Source organism: Gavia stellata, chromosome Z, assembly GCF_030936135.1.
Source record: "Gavia stellata isolate bGavSte3 chromosome Z, bGavSte3.hap2, whole genome shotgun sequence".
Taxonomy (NCBI): Eukaryota; Metazoa; Chordata; class Aves; order Gaviiformes; family Gaviidae; genus Gavia; species Gavia stellata.
This window is the reverse complement of record NC_082637.1, coordinates 85,766,050-85,780,902: the sequence shown is the minus strand read 5'-3', so window position 1 is coordinate 85,780,902 and position 14,853 is coordinate 85,766,050. Positions and strand designations below refer to the sequence as shown.

The 14,853-nt window shown below is 35.8% G+C and overlaps 1 protein-coding gene across 1 annotated transcript in view; it reads right to left on the bottom strand.

Annotated features, from left to right (window-relative positions):
• The window catches only part of ADGRV1 (adhesion G protein-coupled receptor V1), a 295,225-nt gene that overhangs the window by 204,535 nt on the left and 75,837 nt on the right, over positions 1-14,853 (bottom strand). The window contains exons 39-55 of the mRNA XM_059834045.1: positions 14,293-14,456; positions 13,636-13,729; positions 12,997-13,026; positions 10,850-10,928; positions 10,108-10,246; positions 9,449-9,590; positions 8,731-8,993; positions 6,973-7,148; positions 6,140-6,264; positions 4,834-5,000; positions 4,608-4,751; positions 4,022-4,129; positions 3,284-3,536; positions 2,475-2,597; positions 2,055-2,277; positions 1,374-1,578; positions 264-410 (exon numbers count right to left, since the gene is read on the bottom strand). Of these exons, the coding sequence (XP_059690028.1) occupies positions 264-410; positions 1,374-1,578; positions 2,055-2,277; positions 2,475-2,597; positions 3,284-3,536; positions 4,022-4,129; positions 4,608-4,751; positions 4,834-5,000; positions 6,140-6,264; positions 6,973-7,148; positions 8,731-8,993; positions 9,449-9,590; positions 10,108-10,246; positions 10,850-10,928; positions 12,997-13,026; positions 13,636-13,729; positions 14,293-14,456 (2,582 nt within the window). The remainder of the gene's footprint in view (positions 1-263; positions 411-1,373; positions 1,579-2,054; positions 2,278-2,474; positions 2,598-3,283; positions 3,537-4,021; positions 4,130-4,607; positions 4,752-4,833; positions 5,001-6,139; positions 6,265-6,972; positions 7,149-8,730; positions 8,994-9,448; positions 9,591-10,107; positions 10,247-10,849; positions 10,929-12,996; positions 13,027-13,635; positions 13,730-14,292; positions 14,457-14,853) is intronic.

Genomic DNA, 14,853 nt, shown 5'->3' with positions numbered 1-14,853 from the left:
GGGAACAGGATACTACAAATACACAGTTCAAGTGCCTGGACAGCGTTATAGTATCTGGTTCTAAAAGAGCAAGAGTGATGCTGCAGTATTATGTGCCAGCCAGAAGTGCAAACTTCCAGTCACAGCAAAGGACCAGGAAGCAGGAATTAACAGAAGAGTGGGGCAATCTAACACATACTGTACATCTCCCTCAGTACATCTGCACCTGTTGTCTGAGACAATACAGTCAGTGCTTCCCTAATGTCAGTGATGTTATTACATACCATTCCTGAAGCTGGAAATACATCACTTATGCTCCCATTAGCGATCCACTCTACTGTAACTCGTCCATATGTTCCTATTAAACGTTCAATATTCAAGGTGATTAAGCTGTCCTGTTCCATTTCTTCAACTTGCTTAAATAAAGAACTCTGGAAAACATAAAGTAATAGAACTGTAACATTATTGTCTTATAAAGAAAAGTTTCTTTAAGCATCTGGGTATTCAATGGGGGCCAGTGACATTAATCTACTATTAAATAGCTAAATTCATTGATTAAATTTATATGTCCTAATTTTCAGAGGTACTCAATACTCACAGGTTTCATGGACGTAAGAATTTAAAATGTCAGGCCTCTTTATCCTGAGGCAAAACCCCCAATTTTTTGGGGTTGTTTTTTTAGTAGAGTATATCATGTCCAAATCATATGAAGCAGATAACAAACAAGTGGACCTTCAAGAGAGATATATTTTTACTGCTGTTACTTTCCTGTTACTCACCTTCCTCACACAAGTCCAGATGCAATGTTTTATTTCAGTAACAATTTTTCTGTGTTTTCTATCTTCAGTATGCATTTACTATATACCTGTCTAGATAACTTCTACAGTGTTCGATGATTTAAGAACTAACCACTCCAAATAATATCTTCAGTCTGACATTTTTTCAAAAGAAATTATTTTATTCTGGCAGACTGGCTCATCTTGTGACACAACAAAATTTGTGTGTTTTTCAGAGGAAAAGGATCTTCAGATTTGTTTACTTAATCCCCCGATCAACCCACCAGTAGCGACTCTATGATGGTATCATATATGAAAACTGAATTTTTAGGTTGTTGCAAAACCAAGCTGATAAACTGACGTGTTAATCTAAATGTAAGGGGATTATAAAGATCTCACAGCAGAGACAGACTGCGGAACTGATTTTCTATCACCTTGTATTCTATATAATCACATAGCAATGCTAAATGGATGTTTAAAAGCTTCTAACTCAGGTTGCTACAAGAATTTAGAAAAACAATCCTGTCACATGCTCTAGTTTACAGTTTTAGTATGTTTGTGTTCCATTATTCAGAAAATATATATACATATTTTAGTGATTTACCTTAGAATTTTTACCTGAGCAAATGCAATGACTCCGTAGGCATTGTCATTAGAAGGAATAATTATGTTAACAAAACTATGAACACCAATCTCTGCACCTCCCTTGGGGTTTTTCAACCACACTTTGAAGCATTCTTCCTCCTCTGGGATGATGTCATCCAGGATATTGACTGCTATCACAGCTTCCATGTCCCCAGGCTCAAATATCAATTCACCTGAACTAGCATAAAAACACACACATCAAATAATTATAAACTGAGGACAGCTGATTAATGAACTTTGAAAGCACTGCTGTAAATTCAATGAGCATTTTTGAAGCTGAAATTATTGCTTATATTCCTGAGGAAGTAACTGAGGTTTAAAGGTTGTGGGGTTTGTGTTGTTTTCTTTTTTTTTTAAACTACAATAGATCATCGAGTAACTGAAATTAACTATGAAAGTAATTTAATTTATCCTAAATAAAAGCCTTAAAAAATGAAGTCATAACTGCAAGTCCTTTCTTGCCACGTTTTAAAGCCAGTTGAGAGGCTGTTTGAATTAAGGTTATCTTAAACCTACCTATGAAAAAATCTCTTTAGTGTTAATAAGCACACCACACAGAGAAGTATATAATGCTCTCCACTGTAACAAAAACAGCATCACAGAAAAAGAAATGCAATAGCTGGGAGAAAGTTATATAAAATATAAAAAACCTACCTAGGTATAAAATCTGACTGGTTGGAGATAGTGGTCAGCTCATAAATCTGGGAGTTGGACTCTATGGACAGAGCAATCAAGCTCTTGCTGGAGTTCAGAGACCTTGCAGTAGCTGAAGTGATATGATCCGCGTATGGGGCTTCCAGCATTACAGAGAACTGGTTCCCTTCCGAGTTCCAAGAATACAGCGCTGTTGCGTCCTTACCGGATAGGAGGATGTGAACTACATTGAGCAAGGATGAGAAAAAAGGAATAGTGATATATTTAAAAGTTCTCCTTGTAATACCAGAAATAACCTTGGTAGTACGATTATAGTCACCTTTAAAGTCTGATAAATAATACAAAAAAAAAAGCACATATATTTCTGTAATTCTAGCTTTATATACTGTATTTGAACAAATATTGTCATTTAAGCCTTACCTAAACCTGAAGGAGGCATGAAAACATGGATGTTTCTTACAGCGCAGATTGGAAGAGACTGAAAGTACCTAAAGGTAGACTGTCCTGTCTCCCAGATGAAAATGTCAGAAGAATTTCCAGATTCTACAAGGGAGAAAAATGACAAAACTGACATTATATTGCTGCCTGTTAGTTAAATCGCACACTGGTGACCATTCAAAAGGCAGAGTTTGGCAGCTTTAATTACGAAGTGAGACCAATTACCATATTTTCCTTTTTACTTGGTGCTTAACTCCATAGTATGACTGATCTCCATTGGATGATTCATCCACTGACATCGTTTAAAGGATTTTCTGCACACATACACATATAAGAACACTAACATTGCCAGTAGACAACAGCCAATCGCAAAGAAACCTATGGCCTACAACATACACTTTTCAATAAGCATGGGGATGCAGTCATAAAACAATGCCTAAAATGTCATACTTCTAGTAAAAAACACATGTACTTTGCTGTCCAGTGCTTTTTGCATATCACAAAGCTCAGAAAAGCTTAGAAAGGGTGCAATCAGCAGCTAGATGAATAATCATGTCCCATTGTTCTTGGGAGAATATTTCATTAGTTTTACTAAGTATTTGAGAACAAACGCAATGCTTTTATTTTCTGAGGGACAAAACAGAGATTACTTTGATAAAATGCTTATCAGAGAATTGTCACTCGCTGGTAATACTTTAATCCCCACCTAAACTCCTTTACCCCAAATGCCTTTGCTACCAAACAAGCCATCATATACTTAGCAAACTCAGCCTTTATCTTCTGTGAAATACCTTTTGCAATAATTAAATAGATATCAGATCCAGAAATCCAGGCCTCCATATGTTTCACTTCTTTTGCTGGTACTTGATGAAGATTCCTAAACTCATTATTCAACCACTGGTACAAGAGCGTGTTCTGGCTGGTATTTGACAAAGAAACTAATAGGTACATAATGCCTCCTCTAGGAAACAAGGCTATGTTCAGAGCTCCATAAAGTGGAAGTTGATGATGCAGCACAAAAATCTCTTTATTCCACTGGAAAACCTGTGGAAATACAATTTTTTTTTCCTTATGTATTCATAATTAGCACCAAGAGAAGAGAAATTAAGCCTCATGATGAAAAACTAGGAAGACTTATAGTGAACTGAATTCCTCATTTCTAAGGTGGACCCCACGTTAAGGTAGAAGCACACTGGTAAGTAGCTACCTTACAGCTGTGCCTGTTTTTCAGGTGAATAGGGTTATGGTCAGAAGCTATTTCTGTTCTTAGAGGTGTTTAATGTGTTAGATTTCAAAACAGAAATAACACTAGGAATAAAATCAAACCAAATGTAAATTGTATGTTAACATAGAGACTATCGCTACATTTAAACAAGTCTAGAATTTTAAGTCTTACAAATCCATAATAGAAACATAAGTAATTTTTCAGAAACACATACTTCCAGGTTTTTTATTATTCCTTCATATTTCAAACTCAAAACTAACCAAACTACCCACATCAAAGCCAGGGAAGACAAGTGTATTCTAACCTGGATTGAACTGGAACTGTTTGTGTGACTCACAAAAATCAAATAGTCATCTTCATCCACAGCAAAATGTTTCACATGCCTGGTATCCAGAATAGAAAGAGTCTGTATCTGTGAGGGAAATATGACAAAATGGTGTTTGGAAGTCACTTCAATGGACAAGTTCATGCATCTATAGACATATTTTTTTAAATTGCAAAATTATGTATAAAACTATATATAAAATACATAAAATTGTGTCTATGTAACTTTACAATTTAAAAATGTGTGTGTGTATATATATATGGTGTTAATTTACAAAATTAATATAACTTATCATGCATTTTTCAGAAAACGTTCTAGAACTTGATTGCTCCACAATGTCTTTCCTCACTTCTCAGGTCATTTTCCCCTACCCCCAAAATATAAATACAAAAACACAGTAGACAACCAGCTGTAAAACCTTAAAGCATTGAAGTCATGCAGAGTGTTAGGGCCCCAAAATAGCTGAGCACAGAGTGCTTTTTTCTAAAACAAGGCTGGACTGGACCGCCTCCTGAGTCCTTTCCAACCCCACTATTTTATGATTTTCTAAGTAAAACAGATTTACCTTCAACAGTCTTTGTCCAGGCATGAATGCATACACACTGTTGTTGGAAGCTCCCTGTCTGGCTCCTCCGTGAGTAATCACAAGGTAGGGAGAGGCACGGATTTGGAAAGACATACAGCTTTTAGGATTCCACATACTGAAATTCTGAGAGAGAAATAGAAAAGTAAAATTGAGACTTATAGTCTCTATTAAGTAGCATGTTTGGTGTTTGCAAGCAAACATTTACCTCGACAGGAACAAAAACTCCTTTCCACTGGTAGACAGTAGAAAACACAGCTGGAGGTGTACGCAACAGAACACCATACAGGATTTCTCCTGATGTAAAGAAACACCAGCGAGATGCTGACTCTTCCACAAAGCTTTGCAAGACAGACAGGACACTGATACTACCCCCTGCAATATAGTAAAAGAAAATACTATTTATTCTTGAGGTCTCTTTCAATGCCATTTTTATTATTTACTTGCTGAAACCAGACCTAGTATCAGAAATGTTGAAGTTGTCTCTAAATAGTTGGTATAAGTGTATGTAAATGCACAGAAATGTTATAGTACTGAGGATGTAAGGAGAGTTAAGAAATATATGTAGTCCTCATATATTACAGCTGCATATGGAAGATGCATAGGCAATTTGAGTCTGATTCAGAATCACTCAGTTTGGAACTTAGCTAGTGAGTAGTGAAAAAAGTGACAAAGAAAATACAAAATGTGTGTGTTTGTCCTCCTTCTCCCCTGCATCACAACAAGCAGTCATGGCACTAAGATTCTTAAATGCCTAAGCCAGTCAATTGGCTTACAGAAAAAAGCACTGCACTGTCAGAACTAAATCCAAGAGCTGAACTCCCAATCCCACACATAGGTTAGACGAGATGCTGAGCCAGACAGGGTATTCATCCATGCTCAAAATCAGGCATTTCCTTTTTTTGTCTTGTTAATTTCAGTCTGGATTAGTGAGCAGCCATACACATATCAGTACTGGGACAAAAAACGCTTAGCATGGAAATGGAAACAAGCGGGCAGAGGTGGAAGGATGGCTTCCTTCAATGGCAGTGATAACTTGGACCAGATTAAAGTGTTCATGAAATTACAGCCTGAGACTTCCACAAATGCATCTCAGTAGGCACACTGGGACATATGACAGAAAATGTGCAGTGGCATTTTTTCAGAATAAGGCTAGATGTCAGATTTATATAAAGTGTGTCTCTTATACTGTGTTAGAAAAATCCAAAGTTATAAGTAGTAAAGAAGAGATTTTATTAAACAAAAGTCTAGTGACAAGAATGTTCATATAAGCAGTAAGGAGAGCAATACAGATTACTGAAACTCTGGCAGAAGTGGCTGATGACAAGGTGACTCAATCAGATAAGCTCTTTTATCTGATGAATTTTGACATGCTCAGAAAAATATTAATTACTGTGATCAAGTCTGATTATGCATATTGACATTCCAAAGTTACATCTCCTGTATGTTTGGCTAGTCTTTTGCTACTTCCACTCTGACAAAAGCAGTGGACACTCTCATTAAAGTGAACGTACTGATGCCAAATGCAGTATCCGACAACGTCTCCCACTCAACACTCACAGTCACATTGAGCCCATTACTCCGTGAAACTTTCAAATAAACTGTAGTGTTGGCTTCTTCAGTTATGAGGAAATTTGTCCTAAACATGACAATTGTGAAAATAAAGAAAAAAATGTATTATTTTATAGTATACAAATAAGATTCTTACAATACAATTCCAGTGCAGAATATACAACAGAAATAAAAAGAAATTATTAATAACTGGTTTTGCTATCTGACAAATTGATAACTATATTAACTAAAGTTGTCCAATGTTTCTTACCACAAGACCTTGGCAAAATCTCACGAAATTCAACAAAATTTTACATGAGTCTGAAATTTAACAAACCAGCTGTATGGTTTAAGCTGAATGATTTTTGAAAATGTCATTCCATATGGTTCATTTCCTTCTCAAAAACAGCCCTGAGTGAAAGTGTATTTTACACAAGCTTAAGAACAAAAATAAATTATAAAACGTATGACTGCCTGGGCACTGATATGAGGTTTGCATCTCTTAACATGGATTACTAGTAGTGGAATGTTTAGGGACTAATGAAGTGCTGTTTTATGAACAAATCCATAGAGAAATTGACATTTCTAATGATGAATAGTCCATTTTAAGTGTTTTTCTGTTCTTTTGTATAGCACTAAAAGTATTTGACAGATAGGGTACTTTTCAAAATTACAAATGTTTTACAATTGGATTGCTGAATTTCTTTAAAGTGATTAATCAAAAACAAAATTGTAGAGAGATACCATCTCTACTGAGTATGAAAAATCTCTTATTAACTGAATCAGTGTTTAGTACCTATTTGTAACTGGATAGATGCTGAAAAGCCCTAGGGGAGCCTGGTTCTGTAATACTGTTATCATAGTTTGCACTCTTGTGCCTAGTCTGGCTCCTCCAGTTGGATTGAACAGGGTGACAATAAAGTGCTCGTCCATTTCTGGTTCTTCATCCAGTATTGCAGAAATATGCAGTGTCTGACAAGAAAACAAGCACAGAAAGTTGTTGAGACTTGGCAGCTAATGATGACACAACCCTATCAGACCGCGCTACTGTTTCTATTCTTGCACTGTACGCCTTTGGATAGCACAGCAGGAGAATAGCAGCTCTTGAAACTGGAGAGGACAGAAACGAGGCAAGAATAGTTTAGGCTGAGGTTCTAAAGTCATCTGTTCGGTGACCTCCACTGGTGCAACACTAAGATGAGTAGATCCTTTTTTTTTTTTTCTTCCTGTTTTTTCTCCTCTCATACTAAGACCCTCTGAAATGTAATAGTTTTTGATCCTTTTTCATACTTCGGTTCTCTACTTATTCCACATGTTCCTTGGTAATTCATAGTCCTGCTATAGCTACCTGATCCCCTAATGCAGCTCAGTCAAATTGGGTTTAATTTACTGTGGTTGGCAACTAAACTAGCCCCAGGGCAGCAGGGTCTTCCCACTATCGGTGCTGGGAAGAAAGAAGGAAAAAGGCAAGAACAGAGGGATATTTGAAATACTCTCTTTCTTCTTGATGCTTCTTTCCCTCTACTGCACCACTCTGGATGAGAATAGCATCCTCTCAAGGAGGTCTCAAATTAGCTAGAGAATTTTCTAGAAAGAGGTAGGTGTTTTCACTGTCATTTGGGGCTCACTGTCATCCTTCCCACTACCCAAACAAGCAAAAGTTATAGAGGTACAAGTAGCTTTGCTATGGAACAAAAAAAACCTAGTAAAGATGGATCTGGAACTAAACTGGACCTTTCAAAACCCTGTTTACTTCTAAAATAAACCATATTTAGAGACTGTTTTAAGAAGTCTTCAACTTCCCACAGATCTGCTACACTGGCTAGCATTGTGGTTCTAAATGCATTTAAGGTTCAGAAATTGAAAACCAGTGTTTCCAGAAAGGTTTGCTTCACATTTTACCCTACTACCCATAATATACTAACCTGTTACTGACCCTAGCTTCAATGACAAAATAAAATATAATAAAAAAACCAAACTGCTATTGAATTTCAGCAGGGTCAGGATTTCACAAACTTAAGCTAGTTCATTTTCTAGCTGACATTCCTGTGGGGACAGTACAGAGGCAGTGAGCTTAATACTCCCAGAAGAATAAGTCATTTTCTACTCCTAAGAGTCTGAGAGCTGTTCACTTTTTATATCTGTTGCAGCATATTCTGTTCAGTTCAGAACAGCTGAAGTGTCACATTACAGAATGGGATTTTTACTTCAACCTTAACTATTTATGCTTGTAAATCATCACTTCAGTTCAAAGTTTGTGTTTCAGCTACATGCTGAATACATACAAAGAAATGTTTCTATGAACATTATACATGAACATTATATACCCATTATCTTATTTTCATTTACTTCAACTATTACGAAGAGAGAAATATCTACAGAAGAGCACATTTAATTTTTATGTACTCCCACTCCAATGACTCAATTTGCTTTGAGAATGAAGGGAAAAAATAAGAAAAAAATAAATACAAGAAATAACACAGACATTTCTGCAATATTTCCAACAATTTCAAAAAAGCTTTCTTCACTTCTTTGGTAATAACTAGCATATTACCTTGAATCTGACTCCCTCTTCCAGCACAATGTATCCTTGAGAAGGGGTCAAATCCACTGATGCCTCTGAAGAATTAATTTCACTTACAAGATATTGAACAGTCACAGTGCCAAATATTCCCTGAGGAGGTTCTCTAATAATATTTAATACTGCAACACTTTCCATCAAATGGTGAGCTGTTTGCTCTCTTAGGAAGAAGTGATCGCTGTTATTGAATGACAAAACTCCATGGCCATCATCATTGGCAAGTATAGTAATTGTGGCTTTTGAGAAATAAATAATGGAAATATTCCTTAATTAACATAGAAAATACAGTTATACATATATACAAATAAAATACATATAAACACAAATCCATTCTTCCTTTATTGTATACAGAACACTTTTATGTACATGACATAACTTGAAGAGAATATGTAAGTATTTTACTTTGTCAAGGAAGATTTGTAGACAGGAAGAATCTAGACTCTCCTAGAAAAAGACCTCAGTTCAGTGCAGTAACACTTATTAAAAAGATCACTTTGCACCTTTTGATTCCTTATTTTACATATAAACTTGTTAATTGCATATTTTTCATAGGGATGTTTAAGAAATTTCCAAAGGAGTATAAAGATCTACCATAGCAGGGCAACGGTGTTTTCTGAAATAAGATTATTCAGAAAAATTAAACTAAAATGACTGCCATACAAAGAATGAGAACATCAAAACTAAGTTTTACCTGTTGTGTTCTCCCCTAATTCCAGCCCCAGAGAGGGATTTGTTAAAATTAACTGGAACTTCTCATCACCTTCGGGAATATCATCATCAAAAATCGTAACAACAACAGATTTATTCCTTTCTCCATCAGCAAAAAAAAGGGTCTAGCATTGAAACACAGAAAGCATTGGATACTTAACAGCTGTTAATACACACAGAATTTTCCAACTAAGGTAAACAGCATTGTCTTAAATAAGAAGTAATAGGCAAGAAGAGCTATAATCTCTATGTCCCTTATAAATTGATTGAAACAGAAGTAAAAAGTTCAGCACTTTGCAAACGAGGACAAGCAAGAGCAATTTACTTTGGAAGTTCTGTTGTAAAAAATATGAAACTGTGTAAGAAATCTTACATGCTCTTGTCTAAGCAAAACTGTATTTGAGATAAATGTTTGAAAGCTTACAATGTGTCTTATATTTAAAAATACTTCAGTATTTAAACCGAAAGAAATAGTAAAATACGATGACTAGATTTATCTCATTCTATTCAGATGACCAAAGCAATTGAAACAAGTTGAAAAATCTAGCTGCACTACTGATCATTCTGCAGAATAAACAAGAAGATATTCTTTTGAGGAAGCTGAAGGAATGAAAAGTACTAGATTTAGAATTTGCTTCTTACCCTTGAGGTCACATTAAAATCCAAACCCAGCTGTGCCTCCAAATTTTGGGCATAAAAAAATACAGACACATTGCCATATGATCCTCTGTTTCGGTATGCCATTATTGTCAGATTCCCATGAGATTCATTAACTTCAAAACTAAACAAAAAGCAAGAAAAATTCTCAGTGCTCACTGAGCATGTTCTTCCGAATAAGATGGTAGATAGCTGTTATATTTTCACTTCAAATCATTCCCTCTGCTTTATAAGAAAAAGGCACATTACAGTATCAGCATCATTAAAATTATCTCATGCAACCTTTTTACCTTTGTTTCTTATCTAAATGGAATTAAGGTATAGAAGGCTGTGCTTTTTTCCTGATTATTAGTGGCTGATTAAGCATGTCTTAGCTTCCTAGCTCCCAGAAATTAGTCAGAGAAAAAGACCTGGGAGATGCCAGTGTGTATGCTTACGTGGATGCAGAGGCTGGAACACTGGATGAAGGCTGGGGGAGTGACACGAGTTCACAATATAAAAGCGAAGCAGTGAAAGTAAGTGGATTTCTGAGTAAACATACTGTAAATGTCAGGTTTCAGTGTGGGAATTCTCTTATACTTTCCAGTTCTACTGAACTGAGTGAAACTTTGCCATCTCAAAGATCTGGCCCTATTTTAATAAGACTTTTACTGTTAACTGGAAAATAAAATACTTGGGCAACCCCAATCACTGACACACTGAGTTCTTCAAGGAAGACAAGACTTACTTGGTACTTTCCCATTCAATCACTCCGCTTACTCCATCATTAGCATCAATAATAATTTGAGAAGCTAAACCTTCCACATCTAAAATTGAAAACAGAAGGACAAAAATGAAAGAACAATAAAGTCCATTTTCATGATTCTCAAGACTAATAGATGCATTTCTTAAATCTCTACTAGTTTTGTAGAAGAAGTACATAATTTTCTGTCTCCAAAATGCAGAGGAGAAAATGGTAGTGAGCAAGATATGAAAAGGCTCAAAGAAAATCTCTCCTTAGTACCTTACTATTAGAAGTGCAACACAGTGCCTTGAATTACCACTGTTACATTTAATAATGCATACAAAAAAGACTAAAGAAAATTTAGAAAGCAAAACACAGCACAGAAAAATTAGGAAATACCAAAATCAGGATTTGTCACAGAATCTTAATTTATCTTCATTGTGTGTGCTTATTATGAGGACAGTCAAGATCTTGCAGACTGTGCCAGTCTGAATAGGGGAGGGAAAAATGAATAAGGTAGAATAACAAATGATCTAATATTTAATCGTCTATTCATGTTTCAGTGCCTAATCAGAAACCTTACTGCACACACCTTAGATTCTTCTACAAATTCAGAATTATTAATTTCTTTGTAGGCTGTTTACGTACTGTAACATTCTATTGCTCCATGAAGACCTACATATTTTCATAATAACTTTGAAAGATTATTGGATGTATTGCACTGTGAAAATACTGAACAACAGGCTAATGCCAGAAATGTCCACTAATTTCAGGGACCAGAACTTGACAGTCAGAACTTGAGTCTTCTGAGAAAATAGTGCCTTAATTTGTTCAGACAACAGCCCTGCATGACTACCTTAATTACTTCAAATTACTTTTAATAAGACTTAAAAAGAAATGATGAAAAGAATGACAATTTCTACAATCAAACTGACCCAACTGAATCCGAAGTAAATGTAGTACATTTAGATCCACAGAAAATACTTCTATCAATTCAGATAAAACTGAATAAAAGTAAAAGGTCATTGCCATGAATCCAAACCTGCCACTATGAGGTAGCAATGAAGATCAGCAGCAGCTGCAAAACCTCTACACAAACCGCAGAAATGTTACTGAGGTTTAGAAATCCAGAGGGAGTGCTAGCGATTACAGGCCTTTCAGCTTCACTCCTAACCCGCATTTTCCCTTGTCGTGTCATAGTCAGATCGGTTCACCCAGGATCTGTAATACTTTGCTTTCAACATCAGACCTCTTATTTCATGTCTGGCATCCTTCCCCTCCCCTGATGCCCCCTTGTCCCTCTTCCCTCAGCTTAGGTCTTTCTTGTACCACAAGTTTATTCCTTTTTCTTTCATCATTTTCAGACATTGATCATTTTCCCTTTTTTAAGTTCCCTGCACTTTTGTATTTGAGTTAGGCTCTTTCTTCCACCTTTTATAGAAGATGGGAGCAAGAGGAGCATGGAGAAAACAACAGAACTGTCTTTATGCTTGCTGTTCCTCCTCCTTATCAGTGAAGCCTCAGATAAGAAATAAAGATCTCTTAAGTTCAATGTGTTCAGCTCTGCATCACAGACATAACACACTTACTCTATATATTGCACGCACATGGCCACGATAGGAAGAGCACGTGCAATATATTCTAGATGTGCAGGACTGACTGCACATGCCTGTATCATATGCAGGACACCCAGTATTTTTGGTATTAGACACCTCCTAGAAATACTTCAAATACCTTGTGTAGGGTATGGGACTGCCAGAAATCCTAAACAAATGCATTGCACCAACAAGGAGTTAAACTGCCAATCATAACAAAACAAAATATACCACTAGGGAAAATAAGATTAGAAAATAGTCTGATAACAGAATTAGTAGGTTATTTTGCAAGTTTTTACCTCATGGTTTAAAACTATTATCTGTTCATCCTAAGTACATTTAACACAATGCAAATATCACAGCAGGCTTGAATGGTCACGATTCAGAGACTGCCAACCCCTTACAACAGAAGGTGAGACTATACAGCACCCAGCACAAGTTAGTTCAGAAAAATCCTTTGTACTTATATGCTACTTTTTTATGTTTTAGATTTTAGACTCGACTAATCACAACTCAGTCTCTACAAATCAGCAACAGGTCTTGCTTGCAAGTTACCTTTCAATCTGTAACGAATTAACTCTGTCACTTCTACAGGCATGCAAAGAAAAGGGAAAAGAGTCAAAGATGATGTTAGAAATAATCAGTATAACTAGTCTCTAGCACCACAGGATAATCCAACTGTCCTTAAAGCCAATGGCAGCTGTGCTACTGAATTCAGAAGCAGAATGAGGAGCTAACTAAGCAAATGATAAATGAAGTTTAATGGAAGAGTAGGAAAACCATAGGATATGACTCCTAAAAGTCAATCTAATAAAGAGTAATAAAAAGAGACTTTTAAAAGAGTGAACAAAGTGATCACATAAAGTAATTTTTTTGACATTTTTGTTTCCATTATGTACTTGGAAATGAAAATCAGATTAAAACACTGCCAATAAAACTTTTCAGATAACTGTGCTCTACAACTGTTAATTACTAACTCCTCTATGAAAATTGCCTTATAATTTTTACAGAGCTTAAACCAGTATGAAGCGAGTGTAACAATTAATATGTTTGCTATTCCACAATGTTTCTTTCAGAATACCCTGTCTCATATTGGCAAGTAAGTGGAATAATGATAATATGCCAGAGTAACATAATCTGCATTATAGTCATATAAAAGGAAAACCAAAGATAATTCTGTATAAGTTGTTTTACCCAGCCTAGGTGGGGATGAAGTTGAATGGTTCATGATGAGTTCCACTGAAGTTAAGTTAACCAAGAAGAATTCTTGCACCTCTGGTACATCATCCTGCAAAACACAATTTCAGTACATCCTCTTTTCATTCTCCTTTAAGAAGCTGTCACAGAAGTCACCAAAAAGCAACACACTAGAAGTCTCTAATATTATAGCAACACTAGAATTAATTTATTTTTCCAATTTTCCTGAAATACTTTATGGGCTGTAAAACTGATTACCTTAAATTATGTTATGAACTAATACATCACAATTCATGAAGAAGACTCTGTGGTGACACTAAACTATTCTTGTGAATAAATTTCTGTCCAATTATAAAGGCATAAACCCCAACCACTGAGAAAGTAAGAGTCTGTTGCAAGCAATGAATTACACTGTTCTAAATATCAGATAGTACAGTCTTAATGAGACAGCTAAATTTCATTTATGCATAGGTAGAGCTGCTTTCCGTTATTATTTGTCCTTCTGTGATTTTAACATTAAGATAAAAAATGTCTTTCGAAATGACAATGAAATACATAGCTTCAGGTAATATATAGGTTGCAAGCTTCAGGTTGCAAAACATTCCCTTCTGATGTCATACAGATCAGTACAGAATGAAAGGGTTTAGAGTTTACCTCTAGAATAGTAATATTTATGGCAGCTGATGTTTCTCCTTCTTCCAAAGTCAGTGAGCCAGAAACAGCTATATAATCAGCTCCTGGTTCAGCCAAGGTCCCTTCTGTCTGATTACTTAAAGTGAGCAATCCTGGAACTGTGGCATATGTAACATTGATAGCACCTGTTTAATTTGTGACAAAAAATATTTTTTTCAATTCTTATGTAATGCTTACTAGAATAGACAAACAAAAGAGATCAAACGCTCATTCCACAAATTGAAAAGCCTAACGCAAAACAGAAGGATTAAAAGATTAATCTGGAGCCAATGGAACTTTGTAACTGTTTTTAATGTGCTTTCAGTCCAGCCTTTGGCTATTTGTCCAACATCACAGGACTCAAAAAGCATTAGGACCAAAAGTGTTCAGATATTTGAGGTGCTGTGGACAGCAAATATTACACTGCTTAAGTACTACCTGGGATATCTAATGTATTATTAATAACAGACTTGGTGCCAAGGGAAGTAGAATGTTTCAGGAATGACTGATATCTAAGAAAGGCTCTAAAGACAGTGCTGGGAA